At 39.0% G+C, this 22791-nt stretch overlaps 1 protein-coding gene across 3 annotated transcripts in view; it reads right to left on the bottom strand.

Moving 5' to 3' along the window:
* Window positions 1-22791, bottom strand: part of SACM1L (SAC1 like phosphatidylinositide phosphatase) — a 61851-nt gene that overhangs the window by 8148 nt on the left and 30912 nt on the right. For all 3 annotated transcript variants that reach the window (XR_013830158.1, XM_079933936.1, XM_079933937.1), the window contains exons 7-19: window positions 22386-22419; window positions 18003-18104; window positions 15832-15917; window positions 14967-15053; window positions 14395-14463; window positions 11158-11237; window positions 8597-8695; window positions 5261-5399; window positions 3131-3200; window positions 2942-3014; window positions 2049-2142; window positions 1837-1929; window positions 1111-1168 (exon numbers count right to left, since the gene is read on the bottom strand). Coding sequence is in view for 2 of the 3 variants with exons in the window: in XM_079933936.1 (XP_079790062.1) it covers window positions 1111-1168; window positions 1837-1929; window positions 2049-2142; window positions 2942-3014; window positions 3131-3200; window positions 5261-5399; window positions 8597-8695; window positions 11158-11237; window positions 14395-14463; window positions 14967-15053; window positions 15832-15917; window positions 18003-18104; window positions 22386-22419 (1084 nt within the window). In the remaining variant the exon portion in view is untranslated. The remainder of the gene's footprint in view (window positions 1-1110; window positions 1169-1836; window positions 1930-2048; window positions 2143-2941; window positions 3015-3130; window positions 3201-5260; window positions 5400-8596; window positions 8696-11157; window positions 11238-14394; window positions 14464-14966; window positions 15054-15831; window positions 15918-18002; window positions 18105-22385; window positions 22420-22791) is intronic.

The raw sequence follows: 22791 nt of genomic DNA, 5'->3' as shown, positions 1-22791 counted from the left end.
CACCATCTCTGCCTTCAAAAAGTTGCTGATTCAGTGAGAAAGACGAATGAGTATGCAAATCACTACCACACAAACAGAAATACACCTTGGGTGCATTCAGGACCCCAAAGAGTACAGCGCCTCTGAAGAAGAAATCCCTAGGTGCTTACAAGGTTAAAAGAAGAAAGTGCTATAAGAGAGGTACACAAAATGCTGTGGAAATCAGAAAGGGGGAGATGAGGTCTGTGTGGGAGAACAGAGAGACACTTCATGAGAGGAGAGCCTGAGGATGGCAGAAGTCAGCCAGGCAGAGAAATGTCAGCCCAGCGAATTCAGGATAGAGGATGTGACTGGAGGTGCCTAAGGCTGCACCTCGAGGCACAATGCAACGTGTTACAGACTCAAACTCCCAGAGCACTGAACACTGCTTAACATGCATTTAAGATGAAAATGTCTCCATTAACTTAGTAACACAGAAAAACATTGAGAGAGAAAAGAAAACCAATAAAGACTTTGTTAGCTCAGGTTCTTAGGCAATTTCGCTATTAAAATTTAAGAAGTAATGTATTCATCTATAATAACATTTATTCGTCCAACATAGGTGGTTGGTTAAATAAATTATACATCCATTAATGGAATACTGTGCAGCCATTAAAAATAAAGAACGTGGGGAAATATTTATATTGCTCAGTGAAAAAACAGATTACAAAAAAATTTGTATCTCACTTTTGAAAAAAAGAATACACACTTATAGAGATTAAAACATCAAAATGTTAAGAGTAATTAGCTTATCTCTGAAAGGCAAGAGGATAAATAACATTATCTTCTTTTTTGCCCAACTGTATTTTCTGTAATTACTATGTATTACTTTGATAGCAAGAAAAAAATATTTTAAAAAGCTTAAGTGGAAAAAAAAAAAAGCTTAAGTGGAAAAAAAAAAGTATCAAGCTACTGAGTATACATTTTTCCTTCTGTCACATCTAAGGACTAATCCTCCCACCTGCCCACTTAACTCATTCAATTCAATAGGGAAACATCAAGTACTGAATAGGCGCAAACTTAAGACGCTGTACAGGAAAGTTCAACATTCTAAGAAATGACTGTAAGAATGTGAAACAAGGGCAGACTTACCAGCCATAAGCAAACAGATAATGCACATGGAAAAGGCGACAACCATGATAATAGGCAACTGGAAAAGAAAACGGAAAGAGAAACCATCACATAAGATGCTAATCAATGGTTGTACAATCAGTTATGCATGCTTTGCTTTAAAGAGAATAAAACCCTTCTGCAATCTAATATACAAAGTATCTTTCTTTCAGCAAAACACCATTATTTAGAGTTTCGATCATAACTGCCCAAATCTTCAAACAGGTTAAAAGATCTGAAAAAACATGGCTTTGCTCCAAACCAGGGAGTGCTAAGCAGAGGGAGGTTGCCCAGATGAGAACCCAGACACCAGGCCCCTCCACTCCAGGACACCCTGCCCACTGGAATGAGACCCCAGAGAGGCTCTTGAAAAGTCTTGTGAACAGAGGAGTCAACTTCAAGGTCACAAGTTTGCCTCTGGCAGTCCCTGAACCTCAGGGGAGTAGTCTCCAGAAATGAGAAGCCCTCACACTCCCCATGCGTCTGTGTTCTCACTTAAAAAGGATCTGCCAAAGACAGTCAAGTTTGAAAGAAGACAAACATTCCAAAGTTATTTTACTCCTCTTCCTGATCTGCTCCTTGGGGACACTTAAATATTTATGTTCCATTTAGAACAACATACAATGTTTTATATCAAGGGGAGTTGGCACCATCTCTAACTTCAGACACAATGCTTTTAACAACTTGAAAAACATAAACGTTTCTTACAGCCAGGAATTTCAAATCCCTTGGAACACTTAAAGGACTATGAGATTCTAATTCATCCACTGAATAGTTCCCAAGAAATAAGTCTATGGAATCCTAGAAGAGAAAAAAAGGAAATTAGTAACTCCCAAATTAGATATGATTATATTACAGAAGAACAGTACAAAGATACAGCCACCTAATGACCAAAAATTAGCATCAAATAACAAACTTACTTGTCTAAATCCATCAGAAAAGTTGTTCTTGTAATACCGTATCAGTGAGTTCCAGCCATCCATTATAAGTCCCAACTGAGTTCTCTTCCCAGTTCTGGTTAAATATGAGGTTAAGTTTTGAGTTACAGATTTGCATTAATATGCAATTATGCATTAATGCAATTATGCATTAGTATGCAAAAATATAAAATTCTCACACTGTTTTACAGCCAATAAGTATGTGGTATGGAGATAGGTGAATTATAAAGATTTTTTTAAAAAACATCCCTGAATATATGAAGGAGACACCTCACAAAAGAAACCAATATCGGGTCCAAGAAATGTGTATCCTATTTCTAAAATATTACCAAAGTAGGCACAAAGAGGAAAAATGCTCAGTTCCACTTGCAAAGACAAGAAATAAGAAGAGAAACACACAGCCCAGGTTAAGTGGCATGAAACAGCAAAGAGACTAGAAAGCTTATCTTGCTCCCAGGGAATCCATATAGCAGAAAAAGACCCAACCACATGTGTAACAAATTCAAAACATTCTAACCTCTCACTACCCAGTGTGGTCCTTGAAAACAGCACCAGCACCACCTGGATACAGAATCTCAGGCCCTGCCCCAGACCTGCTGAGTGGGACTGGGGTGAGTCAGGTGCACAGTAAGCTTTGAGAAAAGCTAAGGAGCCATGGTTCTCAACCCCCACTGTGCATCAGAATCACCCAGAGATGCTAAGAAGACACCAGTGCCTGGGCCCCATCTCCCTGCAGTCCTGACTTGACCAGTCTGAAATGAGGCCCAGGCACTGGTGGTTTGCTGTTGCTATTGTCTAAAAGTTGCCCGAGTGATCTACTTTGCACCAGAACTGTGAACCACTGGTCTTGAATGGGATTTTAAAGCATGGCTTGCCTGGTAAAGTCAGTCTTCAAGGCACCAGTTCCCGCATACTGTTTGGCACAAGCATTTGCATTGTCAGCCCAGGCTGCGAGAAAAAGTAAAAATCAGCTGATAATGATTAAAATAACAACCAATGCTCTAAATCCAAATTATTTATTTCTAACTTTGAGTAACCTTGCCTCTGTTAAAGAAATTACCTACCGTTTTTGTAAATCTTCTCAAATTCATCTTGTTCTTCAAGCTTTTGTCCCACATGCAAAACTCCTAGTCTCTGGAATAAGAATCATACCTATGTTTATGTATAACAGATTTCAGCACATATGACTTAGGAAGAAAAAGCAGAGTCCCCAGATCATCTGTCACCTGGCTGTAGGTGGGAGATGCTTTCCCTGTACATGGGGACCACAGCACTCTCCCGCTCAGGCCAGGCTGCAAAAGCCTCTCTTTGGGCTTCCTTCTGCCCATAGCCCCCACTCTCCCTTGAGCCCCAGCACCGCAGGAACAGTGGCAAGACTGTAAACTCAGAGACAGGGGCAGAAGGGAAAGGACGGGGGAGAGGGAAGGCTGCTGCAGGATTCCAGCCATTACTACCTCCTTTCCTGCCACCCCCAACCTTCCACTGACTTTACCCCTCTACCTCCTCACAATTCACCATCTCCAGACTTCTGACCTCCAAACTTATCCCCTAACCCTGGGACCCTTTGAGAACTGGGATGAATACTACCTACCTACCTCCCCACAAACAGCCCTTTGCATATCATCTCAGAGGACTCCTGGGCATCCTGAAGCTCTCTATGGACTCCCCACTGGAGTTCACTGACCACAGATTAGGAACTCCTGCCTTGGTCTTTGTCTCAGACCCGCTACCCTCTTAGAACCACCATCTTCACTGCTCAGCTCAAATGACATCTCGCTCTCTCTCCCTCAGAATGGGGCCTACCCATGCTCAATGACCTGCCCTCACTGGAAGGGGAAAGGCACAACTGGAGTCCCCACATTAGCTGGCATTGAGGCTAGAGAGGTTCCTGCCCAAAGACTCTCTGAAGGTTGGTTAGGTTTTATAATACTATTTTCAGCATGTAAATTAGTTAAATACAGATTACAAAACCTAGTTAAATAGAGTTCTGTTAATCAGCCTTGGAAACAACCATTCCTAATATTGTTTCTATTGAAAAATATATTCTGAAGTACAATAAATCCAACAGACTGACAAGGACACAGTACCATACAAGCTAGAGAATGCTCAAAGAGGGCAACCACTCCTTTGGTATGTCCTACTTGAGGACTTGGGGAGGTATTTTCCCTCCATAATTCTGCCCTGAGTCCCATAAAATTGTCATAAACAAAGTTGAATGTTTACGAATTATTTAGGCAGGAAACCACTTGGGATGCATTTTGTTTGCTCCCTACATCAAATGCCAATGTGATCTGGAAATCTGGGATATACATATTTTTAATTCCAAATATAAAGAGAAGAAAATATTTATACCTATTCTTTCTCAACAACACAGTCTTACTGGTAAAGCAAAGCTGTGTCAGAAACTTTATACCTGGGAGTTAATATCCCTTGCCAAACAATAAAAGAGGTGCAAACGAAAACAACTTTTGAGGTACTATTCTGTACTACTAAAGAAGAAATAAAACCTTTCTAAATAAAAATATTTAATGCTGGCAAGATTCACTTTTCACTGCTGGCTAGTCTTAGGGGTAACTGGTATAACCCTCTTGGAAAGTATATATTCTCTTTAACCCAGGAGTTAACCCAAAGGAAATAATTCAAGCTAATGATAATATACATAGGTATATTCTCTATAGCCTTATTTATAAGCCAAAAATATAGAAACCTAAATGGCTTAGTAAATTATAGCACAACAATGCACCTCTTAAAAACTATGATCATGGGCTTCCCTGGTGGCGCAGTGGTTGAGGGTCCGCCTGCCGATGCAGGGGACATGGGTTCGTGGCCCGGTCCGGGAGGAACCCACGTGCCGCGGAGCGGCTGGGCCCATGAGCCGTGGCCGCTGGGCCTGCGCGTCCGCAGCCTGTGCTCCGCGGCGGGAGAGGCCACAGCAGTGAGAGGCCCGCGTACCGCAAAAAAAAAAAAAAAAACTATGATCACATATAATGCTAGAGCAAAAAGGCAAAATTTAAAACTGTACACACACTGACCATGGTTATGGACAAAGTATACATCCATGGATGGCAAGACACAAAACCAAAAAGAATTGGGTTAGGATGGGGGCATGTGAATGTTTCTTGTTATTGGTTTTTAGAGATGAAGTTTGTTTTTGCTATATTGTTTATCTGATAAAAGAAAAAAAGCATTTGTACCTGAAGCTGGGCCTGAAGCGAACGACGAGCTAACAGACTCTGGATCACATTAGTTCTGTCCAGACAATCCATGCAATTGCTGCGGAACACGCCTTCCTGGTTAGTCACCACCTTGCCGTCAGAGTCCACTAGAAAATAACTAAAACATATTTATATAAACACTCTCATACCAAAGTCAGCCAAGCCTACTAAGGACAGACCTCTTATAACACAGGTCCATGTCAGAGACGTTATTAAAACTGAATTAAACCTAAATTAAAAGGTCACATGGGAAAGGTACAGCTCAGGTATATTTGATTACCAAAGACCAAAAGGAAGTTTGAACAGAAGAGGCAAGACAGCCCCTATCTCAAAACAACTGTAGCATCAAGGTCACTTCACCCAAGAGATGTGAAAAGGGACAGTTGGAGTACTGTAAAGACGGCTGTGGACATCACTGTGTTTCCCTAAGGCCAGAAGAGGTCTTCCTTTGACATAATTATTGCACCTATGCCCCCTACATCGGGATTTCTTGAAGCACAGTCCCCTGTGCTATCTGTATCAGAATTCCCTGATGTGTTTGTTAAAAATGAGGATGCTTGGCCTTGAAATAAACTGAGTAAGACTCTCTGAAGCAAGGGCTGGATATTGTGCATTAAAAATATTTAAAAATCCCTTCTTAAAATGGGTAATAGGGCTTCCCTGGTGGTGCAGTGGTTAAGAATGCCAATGTAGGGGACACAGGTTCGTGCCTTGGTCCGGGAAGATCCCACATGCCGCGGAGCAACTAAGCCCGGGAGCCACAACTACTGAGCCTGCGCTCTAGAGCCCACGAGCCACAACTACTGAAGCCCGTGTGCCTACAGCTCGCGCTCCACAAGAGAAGCCACCGTGATGAGACCATGCACTGCAATGAAGAGTAGCCCCCGCTTGCTGCAACTGGAAAAGCCCATGTACAGCAATGAAGACTCAACGCAGTCAAAAATAAAATAAATAGATAAATGAATTAATTTAAAAAAGAAGGGTAATATATGCAAATAGTACTAAATTTATAAGGTATAATAGGGTATTATTTGAAAAATCCATTTTCCTTTCTCCCCTGAACCACCCAGATATCTGCACTGGAGCCAACTATGGTTACCAGTTCCTGTGTTTCTGTCATTTTTAACAATCTGTTCAGATTATTCTATGAACTCAAAAATTTGACAATGTTGACACAGTGTGGCAGTAAAGAGCATGGACTTTGGCAGCAAACAACTGGTTTGCTACCCTTAGCTCCTCAGGCAAGTTACTAGCTGTGTAACTTTAAGTAATTAACCTCATCTCTCAGAGCCTAAATTTTTTTCACCCACGAAATGGAGATGACAGCATCACCATTAGGCCGCTCTTAGGTTTAAATGAGATAATGTAAAATGCATATAAAGTGCTTAGCCAGAGTGTATGGGACAGAGAATACAATGAATACTAGATAGTATTAATTTTATTGCAATTACTCCCCAAAATCAAAAAGTGAGGGAGAAACACAATAGATTCACCAAGGGCTAAAAATCATGACCTTAAAATTAAGGGCTTAAGGGACTTCCCTGGCAGTCCAGTGGTTAAGACTCCATGCTTCTAATACAGGGGGCATGGGTTCGATCCCTGGTCAGGGAACTAAGTTCCCACATGCCGTGAGGTGTGGCAGAGAAAAAAAAAGAAGGCTTATAAGAATGTGTTTAGACTAAAACTCTACATGAGGTTCATGCCAAACTGGTGAAGTTCGATTAGAGTATGTATATATAGAGTGCATGTGAGTGTTGGCACCCCATTAGTACTTATAAACTAAATACTACATGTTTTATAAATATTATTTCTTAAACTATACAAGTCTAAGAGATAAGTATTATTATCTCCACTTTACAGATGGAGAAATCAAGATTTGAAGATAACTAACTTGCTCCTTGGTCACATGGCTAATACGAGGCAAACTGAGATTTCAAACTTATTGTGTAGGATCCCAAAGCCCAGATTCTTTCCACTTCCCCCCAAATCCCTGGAAACAAATGTGCAGAGAGGTCATCTGAAAGTCACAGGTGAAACGTCTACTGTCCCTGTGGAACATAGTGAGAGCAAGGGACAAAGATTCTGGTGTCAATGCTCCCTTCTTTCTTACACTCTGTGGGGCAATAATTAACAGATAAACCCAAGGAAGTAACCCCTCTGACAAGGTTTCTCTACCCCAATAATCATATAGGTCAACCCCCCTTCACTAGCTATGCTCAAAACAAAACCTCATAGAAGAGAAAAAAAAAAAAGCAGATTTAATTAACTATAGCTGATGACAATATGTATAAAAATATTTTTTTAAAAGCTGAAGGGCTTCCCTGGTGGCGCAGTGGTTGACAGTCCGCCTGCTGATGCAGGGGACACGGGTTCGTGCCCCGATCCAGGAAGATCCCACATGCCACGGAGTGGCTGGGCCCGTGAGCCATGGCCGCTGAGCCTGCGCGTCCGCAGCCTGTGCTCCGCAACGGGAGAGGCCACAACAGTGAGAGGCCCGCATACCGCAAAAAAAAAAAAAAAAAAAAAAAGCTGAGCAAATGTCTACAGAAGTTTTACTATGTTACTGTGTAACTGAAATTACACAGTGCATTAGAACTACACAGGCAGAACAAAATGAGACTGGTTTCCAGATTCCTACTTCTGGCTTTAAAAATAGGTAAAGACTGACATGTGCAGAGTACAGCGAATATATGAACCCACACAGTAAGTAACACTGTAAACACATATGAGAAGTACCATGAAGATATTCAGACCCTTTGATCCATTATCCTACCCTCAAGAATTTATTTCAGGAAACAGTTTAACAGAAGTAAAAATATATTTATACCCAGAGTGATTCACTGCAGCACAATCTTTCATGGTAGAGAAAAGGAAACAAACCAGATGCCCGATGCAAAGAAAAGCATTTAACTGAAACTGTACTATGACAAAATGGAACACAGAAAAGCCATTAAATGCTATCATTACAAAGACCTGGTAGGCTAATGACAAAATGTGATAAAATGTTTAGTGAAAATAACTGAACATAAAACAGTACCAATCTAACTTCAATTATATAAAAATTTGTAAATGCGTAGAAGATAATACATAAAAATATGAAAATACCTGGGCTTGGGTCATTTTTAAGAATTTTTAAATATTTAAAAATCACCAAGTCTCATCTTTCAGGGGAAAAAAAAAACTACAAATGAGGGTATAGACAAGTGCTATCAACCTAGTGAACTATATCTGTAAGTCTGTTAGATAATGCATAATATACATGATTAACATATGCACCTCATCCCTCAACCTCTGTAGGGAAATAACATAGCTTACCTTAATTCATCTTGCATTTCTGCTACTTGATCCAATAAAATACTTAGTCGATCCCATCTCATATTTTTACATTCCTTATGGAAGTCAAAGGCAATATATCTACCAAAAGAAAAGATATTCAGAAAGTGACTAAAGATTATTCATTTTCTTTCTGTTAATAATACCTTCATAAGCTGATCCTCCTCTCTACATACACATCGCCTGGGAACAGGAGAGCCTCCTTCACTCTGGGTTTACCACTATACATATACACATGCATGCAGGCATGCACAGACACACCCACCTTCTCATGCTCATATCTACTGAAGGAAAAAAATACACACACACTCTTTTCTATCTTCACATGTTTTTCTAGAGGCCCTGAGATAGGAGTAAAGAAGCCCAGCGAAATGCTACAGAAGTGAGCTCAGGAACAGCAGTCAGGCATGTTAATATAAAGTAGCCTTGTCCAACTGAATATCTACTGTATATTTATTCTCTACCCCCATGTGCAAAGAATAGGGTCTTATTTTGATTTTCAAATCAATTAAGATGTTCAAAATGGTCAAATGCGATTCAGTCCAAGGAGGACTGGACTGCCTGTTGTGTATTAGGGGCTGTGAGAAGAACAGAAGCAGGATGGTCCCCATTCTGCTTACTGTTACTGTTCATCCTACCAAAATATTCATTATCACTATCCATACATCACACATACATGTGGTAGAGAGAATTTTCTTGTCCATCAATCTGTAATGGGCTGTTTTCAGTTATCTAATATTTAAGAGGTATAAATCTCAAAGTTAGAACATATCTAACAGTGAAGGTGCCCTACTATGAGCTGGAAAATGTTGCCCCTGCCCCTTGAGAGGGGGGAACATCATTAACCAACTCCCAAAAGTCAAGAGAGGAAGAAAGAATGAAGAGAACCTGGGCACCAGGGTACATGAAGATTCTCACACATTCCACTTCTACCCAACTTCCTATTCAGGGATCAAGTCAAGTCATAAAGGAGGAGGACTAGAAGAACATTACACTCTCATCTACAGAGTTAAATTCAGATTAGGTGTCTGCTCTCATGGAGCCTTGGCTCCAATGGCCGAAGGGACATCAATGTAGGGAGGGCTTCCAGCAGGTCAAGAGAGGGGCTTCTATCACCTCAATGGTTATCTCAGGGGAGAATGGGGTACTTAGAAATTAGTATAAAAACAGAAGTTAGCCAACTGTGACGCCAGACTTTGGGAAGACTGGGAGTGGGGGGAAGCATTTTCAAAGGCAGCTCCATTAGAAGTGGTGGTGTGATAGTTATTTTTGGAGTGCTCTGACCATAGCTCTAGACTTGCCTGAAAAATTTAAGTGGCTCACTAGCACATAAATGCACTTGGATTCTTAAGCTTGTATCCTTCTAAAATTACATTTGTATCTTCTAAGAATGTCTTACATCACTATATTTTGGTAACAATAGCTTTAGGGTGTTTATTCCTTAGCAGTATGTAACCTCCAAGTGCCCTGGAACACCAAGGGCATAACTTTAGACTCTGACTTATGCCTCAAGTCCTCAAAGTTAGCTGCTGCTACAAGCACTAGAGGCAACTCTGGAGATGAGTATACCTACAGAAACCCTCTGAAGCACAGACAGGGGCTTAACCAGGGGTGTACAAAGGAGGCAGCAGATAGACTTTTTCCAGAATAGACATGTTGGACTCTAAACCCAGTGATGCTGATTTTTCAGGTCTTAGGTATATTCTGAGTAATTCCTCTGAGGATTTTGAGGCACATCCTGGATAGGAATCACTTCTCTGACTCATCCAAGTGTGTTTGGGCAGGTTCCACTATGAGAAGGCAGAAATGGGCATGGAGTAAGGGTCTGATAAATTTGCTAGAGTTTTTGAGTTGGACAATAGGCTTAAATTCTTCCTCAAAGGTTCATTATATCATTCTATTTTTGTGTATGTCTAAAAATTTCCAGAGGTTAAAAAAATTCTCCCCAAATAACCGAGTACCATTTCTTTTAAAGTCTTCCCCCAGTGCCTGTGACCACTTCCTACCACAGTATACCCCCACCTCCTACCCCGGTTTCCTAATGCAGAAGCTCCAAATGGGCTGACTCATTACCCTGCACATTTCCACAGGGCAACTGTTTATGTTTTAGGATCCCCCCTCTTTTGACAAGGCCACACAGAATTTGTAACTATTGCCTGCTGCCTTACAGGAGGGCAAGCTGCTGCTCCAGACAAGGCCGCCATGCAACAGTAAATTGCTCCAGCTCGTGTGGAGGTCAGGACCAGGCAGACCACACCAAACAAGCATGAGTAACTGAAATTCAAGACCCAATGGGCAGAGCGACACAAAGCCTCAAGGAGAGGATTTTAATCAAGGGCTAAACTTTTACAAAATTCAAATTAAAATTCAACTGTTAAGAAGTTATTCTGCAACATGAATTATGCCAGAGAAAATTTCAAGCTAACAAAATCATGCTTTGAAAACAACAAACTGAAATACATCTAGAGAGATCTATGTACTTACGTATATATGCACTGCACATCTACTGTGAAAATACCTACAACAGATTTCTAGTGAGGTACCTGATCATTCCATTTGCCAAGGAAGACACCATTGTTGCAAACGCCTGTTCAAGTGGCTTCTCTGAGCCCTTCTGATTAACCTGTAAAAAATTAAAAACACCACAGCCTGCTTTTTAAAAAAATATTTGTTTGTTTATTTATTTATTTATTTATGGCTGTGTTGGGTCTTCATTGCTGCACGCGGGCTTTCTCTAGCTGCAGCGAGCAGGGGCTAGTCTTCATTACAATGCGCGGGCTTCTCGTTGAGGTGGCTTCTCTTGTTGTGGAGCACGGGCTCTAGGCACCTGGGCTTCAGTAGCTGTGGCACGTGGGCTCAGTAGTTGTGGCTCGCGGGCTCTAGAGCACAGGCTCAGTAGTTGTGGCACACGGGCTTAGTTGCTCCACGGCATATGGGATCTTCCCGGACCAGGGCTCAAACCCATGTCCCCTGCATTGGCAGGCAGATTCTTAACCACTGTGCCACCAGGGAAGTCCCACCACAGCTTTCTTTTAAGTTTAATTAGAAGGACAGAGTGACATCAGCAAAATGGCAGACTAGGAAGCTTTAAGCTCTTATACCCTCACAAAAACATCAGAAAAAAGAGAAGCTGTCTAAGCCAACTTCGTAGGAGCTCTAGAAAAGTCAAAGGTTTATAGCAACCAGACAAATGTCCAATCAAGATAAAGCCATCCTCAAAATAGTAGGACAATTCTGTAGCACTTTTCTTGCCCTTATCTCATCCTTTCCCCAGTGCAATGACGATCTTAGCTTAAGCAGCAGCAACACAGTTCTCAGCCCCCCTCCACAAATCGGAGCAGACCAGACCTTATTTGCACACTGCTCATATAAGCTACAAGAGGACTATAAACCAAGACGCCTAGGGCAAGATATTTCAGGTGGAGACATAAAATAGACCATCTAAAGCCTGCAGAAGCAGCTGGGGTGACACTCTTTGAGAAATTAGGATACTCAAAAGCAGCCATGTATACGGAGAGTTTTAGACAGCCGTATGCATACCCAAGCAAGATGCATGCTCAGAAAAGTCCTGAAAAGACCTTAAGCCTTCACCTCAGGCTAATCCCTACGTTCAGAGCAAGCCTAACTAAATAAGCGAAGGACTGCTCCAACACAGAAGCAGTCTGCAGAGATTAGGAGAATGGGGTTGTTCTCTCTTTTTTGTTTTTTCCTTTGTCTATTTCAGTTCTTTGTATTCAAGGAAATTTCTGTCAAAACATTAGCTGAAAACAAGCTAAAAGAACGGAGACTTCAGTGAGCATACATAACAAGGAACAGTCTTTGCAAAAATAGTTTGGAAAAGTCTCAAAACAAATAGATTACTACAGCATTCAATAATCAAAACAAAAACAAAATAAAACAATAGCAAACCCCTGAGAAAGAAGAATCTAACTTCCAGAGTTACTACATTATAAACATCCAATACCCAGTTTTCAAGAACAACAACAAAATCATAAGGCATACAAAAAAACACAGGAAAACAAGGCTTAGCTTATTCAATGGAAAAGGATAAATTGATAGAAACCATCCCTGCAGAAGCCTTATTTATAAAAAGCTTTCAGGGAATTCCCTGGTGGTCCAGTGGTTAGGACTTGGCGCAGCCTGGGTTCCATCCCTCGTTGGGGAACTAAGATCCTGAAGGCCGTATGGCGTGGCTCAATTAAAAAATAATAATAAATAGGACTTCCCTGGTGACGCAGTGGTTAAGAATCCGCCTGCCAATGCAGGGGACACGGGTTCGAGCCCTGGTCCAGGAAGATCCCACATGCCTTGGAGCAACTAAGCCCATGCGCCACAACTACTGAGCCTGTGCTCTAGAGCCCTCGAGTCACAACTACTGAGCCTGCGTGCCTAGAGCCCACGCTCTACAACAAGAAAAGCCACTACAGTGAGAAGCCCATGCACCACAATGAAGAGCAGCTCCCGCTCGCTGCAACTAAAGAAAGCCGGCACCCAGCAACAAAGTCCCAATGCAGCCAAAAATAAATAAATAAATAAATGTTTTAAATTTTTTAAATAAATAAATAAATAACAAAAAGCTTTCACAATAACTGTCTTAAATACGCTCAGAGCTAAAAGAAAGCATGGACGAAGAACTAAAGGAAATCAGGAAAACCATATATGAAAAAAATAAGAATATCAACAAAGAAACAAAGTATTCAAAGGAACCACACAGTAAGTCTGGAGCTGAGAAGTACAAAATGGAAATTAAAAATTCACTAGAGGAGTTCAACAGCACATTTGAGCAGGAAGAAAGAAGAATCAGCAAACTGGTATAGGACAAAAGAAATAATCAAGTTGAAGCAGCAGAAAGAAAAAAGAATCGGAAAATTGAATGGAGCCTGGGGAACTTCTGGGATACCATCTAACAGACAACATATTCATTATGGGAGTCCCAGAAAGACAAGAGAGAGAAAGGGGCAGAGAGATTATTTAAAGAGAAAATGTCAAAAAACCTTCCCAAATTTGATGAACGATATAGATCTTCAAATCCAAGAAGTGCCCAATCCCCAGATATGACGAACCCAAGGAAACACACCAAACACATTATAATCAAACTACTTAATGACAAAGAGAGGATCTTGAAAGCAGCAAGAGAGAAAGGACTCATCACATACAAGGGATTCTGAATAGAATTATATGCCAATTTCTCTTCAGAAACCTTGGAGGCTAGAAGGCAATGGGATGATATATTTAAAGTACTGAAAGGAAAGAACTGTCAACCAGTAATTCTATATCTGGCAAAACTGTCCTTCAAAAATGAGACAGAAATTAAGACATTCTTGGATAAACAAAAGTTAAGGGAGTTCATTATCCCTAGACCTGCCCTACCAGAAATGCTACAGAGAGTTCTTCAAGTTAAAATGAAAGGACACTACAAAGTAACTTGGAGCCACATAAACAAAAACATTCTGCTAAGGGAAATAAGATGCAAAGGAACAAATATTACACAATACAATTTATATGGGATACCCAGAATAGACAAATTTATAGAGACAGAAAGTAGAATGGAGTTACCAGGGGCTGAGGTAAGAGGGATAATAGGAAGTTACTGTTTAATGGATACTGAGTTTCTGTCTGGTATGACGAAAAGTTCTGGAAATGGTCAGTGGTGACGGTTGCACAACACTGTAAAATATTTAATGCCACTGAGTTGCACACTTAAAAATGTTAAAATGATAAATTTTGTTAAAAAAAAAGGATGCTAAGGTTTTATTCCCCCCAAAATGTAAGAAACATACCAGATTGATTATGACTTGTTTTCCATAAATAATTATTTGTGAATCAAAATGCCTTTGGAAACCATCCATCTAGAGAGGGGGAAAAAAAGAGTTATATACTTTACCAGATTACATTATAAGAATACTTATAAGATGTTAAAAAGTGTCTCCTTAAATGTCCTATCTCTATATTCAAAAGAATGACATTAAGATGGACTATGTCTTCTAGATATTCTAAATACCATGTAGTGAGTAGTAACTATAAGCCATTCTACTCTGAGCTACAATATTACTATTTTATTTCTGAGCATGTCAAACAGAATACACTAAATATTCTAAACAGTGTAAAACTGAAAATCTTACTGAGATCTCTAAAATCTAAATTTACCGTGTCAGTTTGTTTTTCCACATTTCTAACATGCCACATACACAGCCCTTTGGTTTATAAGGTCGCTAAGTGCCAGAACCAAGGAGAAAGGCCTCAAAGATGTTGAAGTCTGACTTATAAGAAATAAATACATGCTCTATACGCAAACTATAATGCCACTAAGCTTCTATTTATAGCCAATGAAAAAAGCATGGAAGATACACACATGATTTGCTACTTTGTTGATCAGTGGCAGTGGTTTGTACTTGAGATTTGGTCTTTGAGACCAGTAAAGTGGTATTGATCCTCGAGTCTAAAAGAAAAGAAAAGATATGTAAAAAGAAACATATGCACAAACTTGTTTTTCTCACCTTATTGTCAGCGGTATATACAATATCAATGACCGCAAAAGAAAAAATAAAAATGCAATCTACTAACTATGAAAGAAATCCATGCATACTGGCTCCTAAAATTCGTATTTTGGGGCATGCATTTGGAAAGGACTTTTTCTGATTTTATATACATGCACTTGTGTAGTAGACAGTTGTGTTTCTCCTAAATTCTAAAATAAATCAATTTTTATCTACAAGTAAAAATTACCAAGTTACATCTGGTATATAATTTGGCATTATAATAAAACTAGAAATTGCTTTATTCATTCTCAAAAGAATATGTTTATGAACTTAAAAATATTTTTAGCCATTAATACTCCGGAGCAGTAAGTGATCCACAACCCAGATATTATGTCACAATGAATGCAAGGCAGGTAAAGTCAGTCATAAGCCAGCTGCTTGTCCTGTCATCACTGCCCTGAAGAAGTCTAAGGGGTTAAGCAGACCAGTGGCTCCATTTCCATAACCCTTGCACCTCCTACCCTACCCTCTCCTTTAGGGATTTAATTCAAGGGCAGAAAACGTCGGCAACTGAGTGCCACGTATTAATGGAATATCCTTGTTTGGGGTGAACTCTTTCCATATTGTAGACAATGATATTACTTTAAAAAGGAGAGAAATTTCAACAATATGTCAGGAAATTACAATCCAAGTAGAAGAGACCAACTGGCTGGCTGCCTAACAGACACGTTAACTTGCCTGTACAAATGAAGCTCTGCTCCCATTGTAGTGCACAATTTGTTCTGTTTCTACAAAGTTAGCTGCATGGCCTTCAGAATCAATTCCTGAATTGGAAAAAAATTAACTATATTTATTACATAAGAAAAACATCAGAAACTCACTAATTCACTCTAACTTGAAGAGAATTAAGTCAGTTCAAATTAGTGGAAAAGTACTTATAAAACTAAATTTCAAACAAATGCATAGTCCACCATCAGAAAGCTCACAAAGCTCACTCACTTAAACAGGCTTAAAGGTAGTATTAACGACCTAGTAACAAACAAGTAATGTTGGCTGCTGTTTAATGTATCAATTGTTTATATACACAATCCCTCTAAAACAGTGTTTCTCAAAACAAGTTCTCAAAAACCTCTGACAGTATACCCATAGATCCCAATTTTGGAAGTTAAAACCATTAAACACAATATTAAATGCAAACGTGGGCCATTACGTTAACAGTATTTTGTTATAACGATGCAAATGGTCCAGCAGATGCATATAATTTTAATTACCAAAATGAAAGCACAAAAACTCTATATGATCCTACAATTTCTACAACTCCATGAATATACCCAAAAGAACTAATTTGAAAAGCACTGCTCTTAAATATTTAGCCTTGATTTGGTTAGTTCTTTCAAATGTTTGAAGCATTACCTTACTATCTTGTTTACATAAGAAAAGCTTGCTAAGCAAAGGCAACTTTCAAGCGAGTCCCTGACTCAATTAGGACAAAAAAAAAAAAACCCAACAGATTTTTAATGATCTCAAATATTTCTTAACATTCTTTCTATCTGACGTACTTCTAAAACATATAACATTTTGAGGTGTAACATATAACATCAGTGTTTCTGTTAACATATTAACAGAAGGGAAAAAAATTATAGTCAAATCAGCAATAAAATGCCTTCTCAGTACGTTCTAAAATTACTTGTCAGAAGCATGAGCTATACTTGGTTCTGTCCAGAATTCCCATTAAGGAATAATATTTTATTATTTTAAATAAATAAAATATTTTAGTTATTTTAAAGTAGTTATTTTAAAAAGTGAGATTGAGAATAAGAGTGAGATTGTGTGTGGGTGAGAGCGAGTGAGTGTACGAGACATCTTTATGAAGCGATTTCCAATATATATTAAGTTAAAAAAAACCCAAGGTGCAAGAAAATGTACACAGTATACAACCACTGTCTGCAAAAGAAGGAGAACATACTTGGAATAGCATAAAAATTATCTGAAGGATAAGTAAACTAACAACAGATCAGCTGGTCGGGAGGTTAAGATGCAGCAGATGAAGTCAGAAATGAGAAATATTTTTTAACTGCCTATCTTTTTATACCTTTGATGCCTGATCTATGTGACTGCATTACCAATTCAAAACTTTTAATTAAAAAATATGACTCCATCCAAGAAAATCCAGATACAAGGGCATTGCTAACTCTAATCCTGGTTGTGTGATCTTGGCCAGGTCACTAACTAAATGTCTTTCTTCCTCTGCTATATCACCTATACTAAAGGAGATTAACCAAATGACTTTTACAACTTCCTGGCCCAAAACTTCTATGATTTACCTAAGGGTCCATAGGATTCTATTCTGATATACTCTGGCTTAAAAAAAAAAAAACAGAGTTCGGGAAACTCATTTTCATAATGACAGTAACCTCTAATACAGATTTTAAAAGCTTCGTTTAAGCAAATTAGCGTGTTGCTAGCACAAAGCCTAAAGAATAAATGCTCAAATGTAAATCTTCAAAGTTGAAGGCATAAGGTCAAATGTCTAGCTTTATACATGCAAAGAAACCAACAGCAATATAAGAAAATACTTTCTCATATGAGTTTAGGTTATTGAAAACTATAGTGAGTTCAGCTATGCTCTCAGACATCCAGCAAATAACATGATCAATTCCTCTTAAAGCAGTAAGAAGCAGCCTACAGTGTCTCATTAACATCTGCAATGTAACTACAGTAGCTGGAGTAAAGTACAGAAGACCTACCTAATTATCATAATGAAGCAGGAGATAAATATTTAGCAAGGCTATCAAATGATAATGAAACAAATAAAATACAAAAGGTTACATTCATGTTACCATGAGCCAAACATTAATTAGAGATAGATATAACCCAGTACCAAATCGTGCTGACAAAATTAATCTCACCTCTTACATAATAGCGGACACCAGCTCTGAAACAACTCCTCCTCGAGATGAGAATCCAATCAAAGTATTTTCCATTAATAGAACATGAGTGCATAGTAATAACTTAACTACATTAAGAAAAATATAACATATTGCAAAATCATATGTATTATTTTCAAATGAAATTTGAATCTATCTACCCTAGTAAGAATGTCTCTGCCTTTAGAAAATAAAAAGAATATGCAAATTTTTGGTTCCTCATGAATATTCACAACCGTTTAGTACTGATTGTGAAGTTTTGTCAAGTCAGTAACCCTATAATGACATACAGTCAGTGTGTTTAAGTGGCTCATTACAGTGTTTCTATTTAAATAATATGATTTCCTTTCCCAGATAGTCTCAACCACTTTCTGAAAGTAAAGAATTAAATATTAACCACATCACAAAAAAATCTTTGAATGAAAGACTTATACATTTAAAATAGATTAACCTTCCAATAAGAAATGGAAAAAAAGGGGGAAAAAGACTAAGCTACTGAAGTTGATATTATATGCATAATTATAATTACCAATAACAGTTGCTAAGTATATAAAGATTTACAGATCAAACTGTAAATTAAAGATTATTCAGAAACAGAATGTATCTCTCTCTTCCTCATAGGTTTGGGTTTGCCCTATGGTTATTTCCTATACATAACATTTTGCTTAATGTAATTTGATTCATCCATTATAAAGCATTAAGAGCATAATAAAATAAATATCTATAAACCTACCTCCGACTTGCGAAAAGTATCAAAGCCCTGAATCTAGTATCTGTTCCTTCTTCATCCCATCCAACTGCCTTCTTCCCCAGAAGCCCTGTGGAGACGATCCCCCTGCCTTCTTAGTTTCATTATATGCAACCATGACGTGAAAACACACAGCTTGCTTTTGAGTTTTATAAAAATGGCACAACACTCTTAAAAAACTTCAAGTCCTTGTTTATGCCCCCAGTAAGTACCTAAGAGTCATCCTTGCACTGCATGAAGCAGTAGTTTGGTCCTCTTCATTGTTGTGTGCAATCTATAAGAACCATGTCACAACAGCCCTAATTCTTCTGCTGATGGAACTCGTGGTGCTCAGAGTTTGCTCTAACAGTGGTGCCGTAAACATTTTTGAAAAACCTCCTGTATAAATGTATTATGTATGTAGAGGGGAAGGCCTGGTAAATCCATAAGGAAATGCCAAATAATTTTCAAAATAGTGGTACCAAATGATACTAGCAATATGAATTTCTTGTGATTCATCCCTCTCTATCACCTGGTATCATCAGACTTAATAATGAGTCATCTTGAGCTCCCAATTCACAAACCTTTAAAACCACAGTACTAGAGAAGACTCCAAAGCCGTATTTACTCATTCATTCATTTGGAGCAGGGCACAAAGATGAATCAGACATGGATCTGCCTCTAAGAGAACTGAGTATAGCATGGAATATGTCTCTTTTATGAATCATTTTCTTCTGATTACAAGATGAATATCCATCCAAAAGCATGTAAGGAACGAAAGAAAAAGAAAAATCATGCAGAATCCCATCACCATGACACAACTTTTAAAATGTCGATGTATTTACTTCTAATCTTTTATCAATTAGTGACTCTCAGGGCCATGCACTCCCACTTGGGGATGCCCATTTCACACTTTCTCTTCAACCTCCAGCTACTACTCACAGCTAATGGCACTGCTTCCAATCTCACTGTGAAAATAAAAGCCATCCACATGCTCCCACCACATCTATCTACCTACTAGCCTCCACGTCCACCATAGCTGCTTCCTTTCTACTAGGGCGGATGAGCTGGATGGTGGATAAGCTGTCTATGTCAGGCCTTCGACCTGTGTACTAGACCCCACCCCCTCACACACTCAAGGACATTGCTCCAGCATGTGGTTGTGCTCCCACCTTCTCCAAAATCTTTCTTCCCAGCATCTGGTAACAGCCCCCATTTGGGGAGAAGTGGGGGAAACAGGAACATAACCTCCCTAATGGTTTTTTTTTTTTTTTTTGCAGTATGCGGGCCTCTCACTGTTGCGGCCCCTCCCGTTGCAGAGCACAGGCTCCGGACGCGCAGGCCCAGCGGCCATGGCTCACGGGCCCAGCCGCTCCACGGCATGTGGGATCTTCCCAGACCGGGGCACGAACCCGTGTCCCCTGCATCGGTAGGCGGACTCTCAATCTAATGGTCATTTTTAAACAACCAGCAGCATATCAGCTGATGAGACTCTCTGCTTGGAAACCTTATTTTCATTTGCTTCTGGGACACTACTCTCAATTGGTTGGTTCTTCTCTTCCTCACTTGCCTTTGCTGGTTCATTTTTCCAACTTCAAATCTTAGAGTAACTCTATATGACTCGTCCTTTCAGTTCACTTACTTTGGTTCCCCCACTTCAGAAGTCCTTTGTCCTGAGGCCTGTAGTCCGTGGCTCTAGCATTTATTCACTATCTAGAACCCCCTTCAGGCTGTCTTCTTTCTCTACACCTTTTTCTTCTCCATATACATTTCTTCCTTTGATGATCTCATCCCACTTCATGGCTTTAAATGCCATCTATACCCTGAGGACTTTCAAATTTATGTCTCCAAAAAAAAAAAAAAAAAAAAAAATTTACGTCTCCAACATGGACTTCTCTCCTAAACTCCAGTTCCATTAATCTATGTCTTCTTGACAATCTCTACTTGGATATTTACAGAAATCTCAAGCTCAACATGTCCAAATAGAAGTCCAGATACTCTGGCCTGCCTTCCACCTCGGCTCTTCCCCACCACAATGCATGGCTTCCTTCCACTTACTCTGGCCAAAAATCTTAAGACTCATACTCAACCCTCCTTCATTCCCCATGTATAATTTGTCAGAAAATCCTTTTAGCTGCACTTTCAAAACATATCTAGAACCTGACCATTTTTCATCACCATCAGCTACCGCCCTGGTCCCAGGCAACATCACCTCCATCCTGATTACTACAACTGCTCCTAGCTATTCCTTGCATCCTCCCCTGCTCACCTTTGGCATATTCTCTACATCACTGTCCGAGTGATCCTGTCTTACCATGACAATCCTCTACTCAAATCCCAATAGTTTCCCTTAACAGTTAAAGTAAAAGACAAAGCGTCTAAGGCCCTGCATAATGTGGGTCCAGCAGCCTCTCTGAACACAGCTCCTACTCCCTGTCCATTCTCTGCTCCAGTCACACTCCCGCCTTCGGCCCTTTTTTCTTGCCGATCTCTAAGTACAGGAAACATCTGAGGACAGGTCTAGTCAAAAAGCTACACTAAACAAAAGCCAATGTAAAACTTCAGATTTAAAGCTAAATAGATAAACTTTCTAAAATCACCTAGAAAAAGTGTTCTATAATCTCGTTTGTTATTATTTGCCCATTCACAATCTCATTTTGGAATTAAAAAAACACATACACACAACTGGCCCAAACCCTTAAAGCACTACCTAAATAGTACACTTGTTATTATTTTATCCTTAGGAGAACTTAGAGAGCTCCAGGGAAAAACAAAAACAAAAACCAGAATAAACAGGAGCTTTTATCCTGACATTTTCTGCTTTTTATTCCCCCGCAACTGTGGAAAATGTTTCCTGCATTACTTTTCTGTTTTTAAGTATAACAAGCATAATAATTTAAGGAAATCATACTAACATAATGAACAAATAAATCACAGACTGTGTGTTAGTTAATAAGCTTCTTTGTGGGTATGTGATAGAAAGATCCCCTCAGTTTCTGCAGGGCAGAGTCCTGACTATAGGCACTCATCAGCACATTGTGCTTACCCTTTAACAGCCAGCTCACTTTGCTTCCCTATTTTTATTATGATGTCTATGATAAAGATTAGCTTTAAAAATGAACTTACAATTAGGTAACCATTACTCATTTTGTATTTGTACTACACCTCACCCCAAGCATCATTCTTTGTACACCATGTATTTTCATTTTTCTGTGGCTATTTCAAATGAAAAATATAATTTTTAATTGTAATTCTCCTCTCCAACTTGCTGGTTACCCTAGTTCCTAAGTCTAACTTTTTTAATTGCTAAGGAAAATTTTCAATAGGCTAAAACTATTCTTGTTTATTGATACAAAGTCTAATAAAGCCAAAACACAGTGGACATATTTCTTCTTTTAAAACACCAGCCCCAGAGAGCATTAGTCAGTCTAAAGAGTTTATTCTATTAAAAGAAAAAGGTCATTTACAACCAGTATTCTAAGATTTTATGTTAATGGTTTGATATTATTATCAAAAGAGATTTCTACTAATTCTAAAATACTCTCCTCATGTAATATTTGAGACTGTCTTTAAATCTAAATTCTAATAATATTTAAATAAAGGCTGCTAGAAAACTAAAGAGTAATATGTAAGGATACAGCCATATAATACCGGAAGAGCAAACCGATGGACCTGAAATGAAGATGTATGTTATGTTTAGGAATAAATATACTTCAAAAATAATAAACAAAAAGAAGCACTATATAAAATATATTTACAGATGGGGAGGTAATATACAAATAAAACAAAGTAGTAAGCTTATGGGTAACTTTTAATTTTAAAGACATTTCTCTAGTGTAACATTGTCTTTTTAATTAAAAAAAATTAAGTATGTGCTACAATCATTTGGGCTTGAACATTTCCAGATTTTGGAACACTAATAAAACTACATGAAGTTGCAGAATGTTTATCTCCATCCTTTTCAGTCTTTGCCGGCAACAAGTTCACTGCTCCAGGGAAAAGATATCTCCACATTAATGGTTTGCAGTTTAAACTACTTTTCCC

The sequence above is a fragment of the Stenella coeruleoalba genome, assembly GCF_951394435.1.
Source record: "Stenella coeruleoalba genome assembly, chromosome: 10".
Lineage (NCBI taxonomy): Eukaryota > Metazoa > Chordata > Mammalia > Artiodactyla > Delphinidae > Stenella > Stenella coeruleoalba.
The sequence above is the reverse complement of the archived record's forward strand: the minus strand, read 5'-3'. Positions and strand labels throughout refer to the sequence as shown.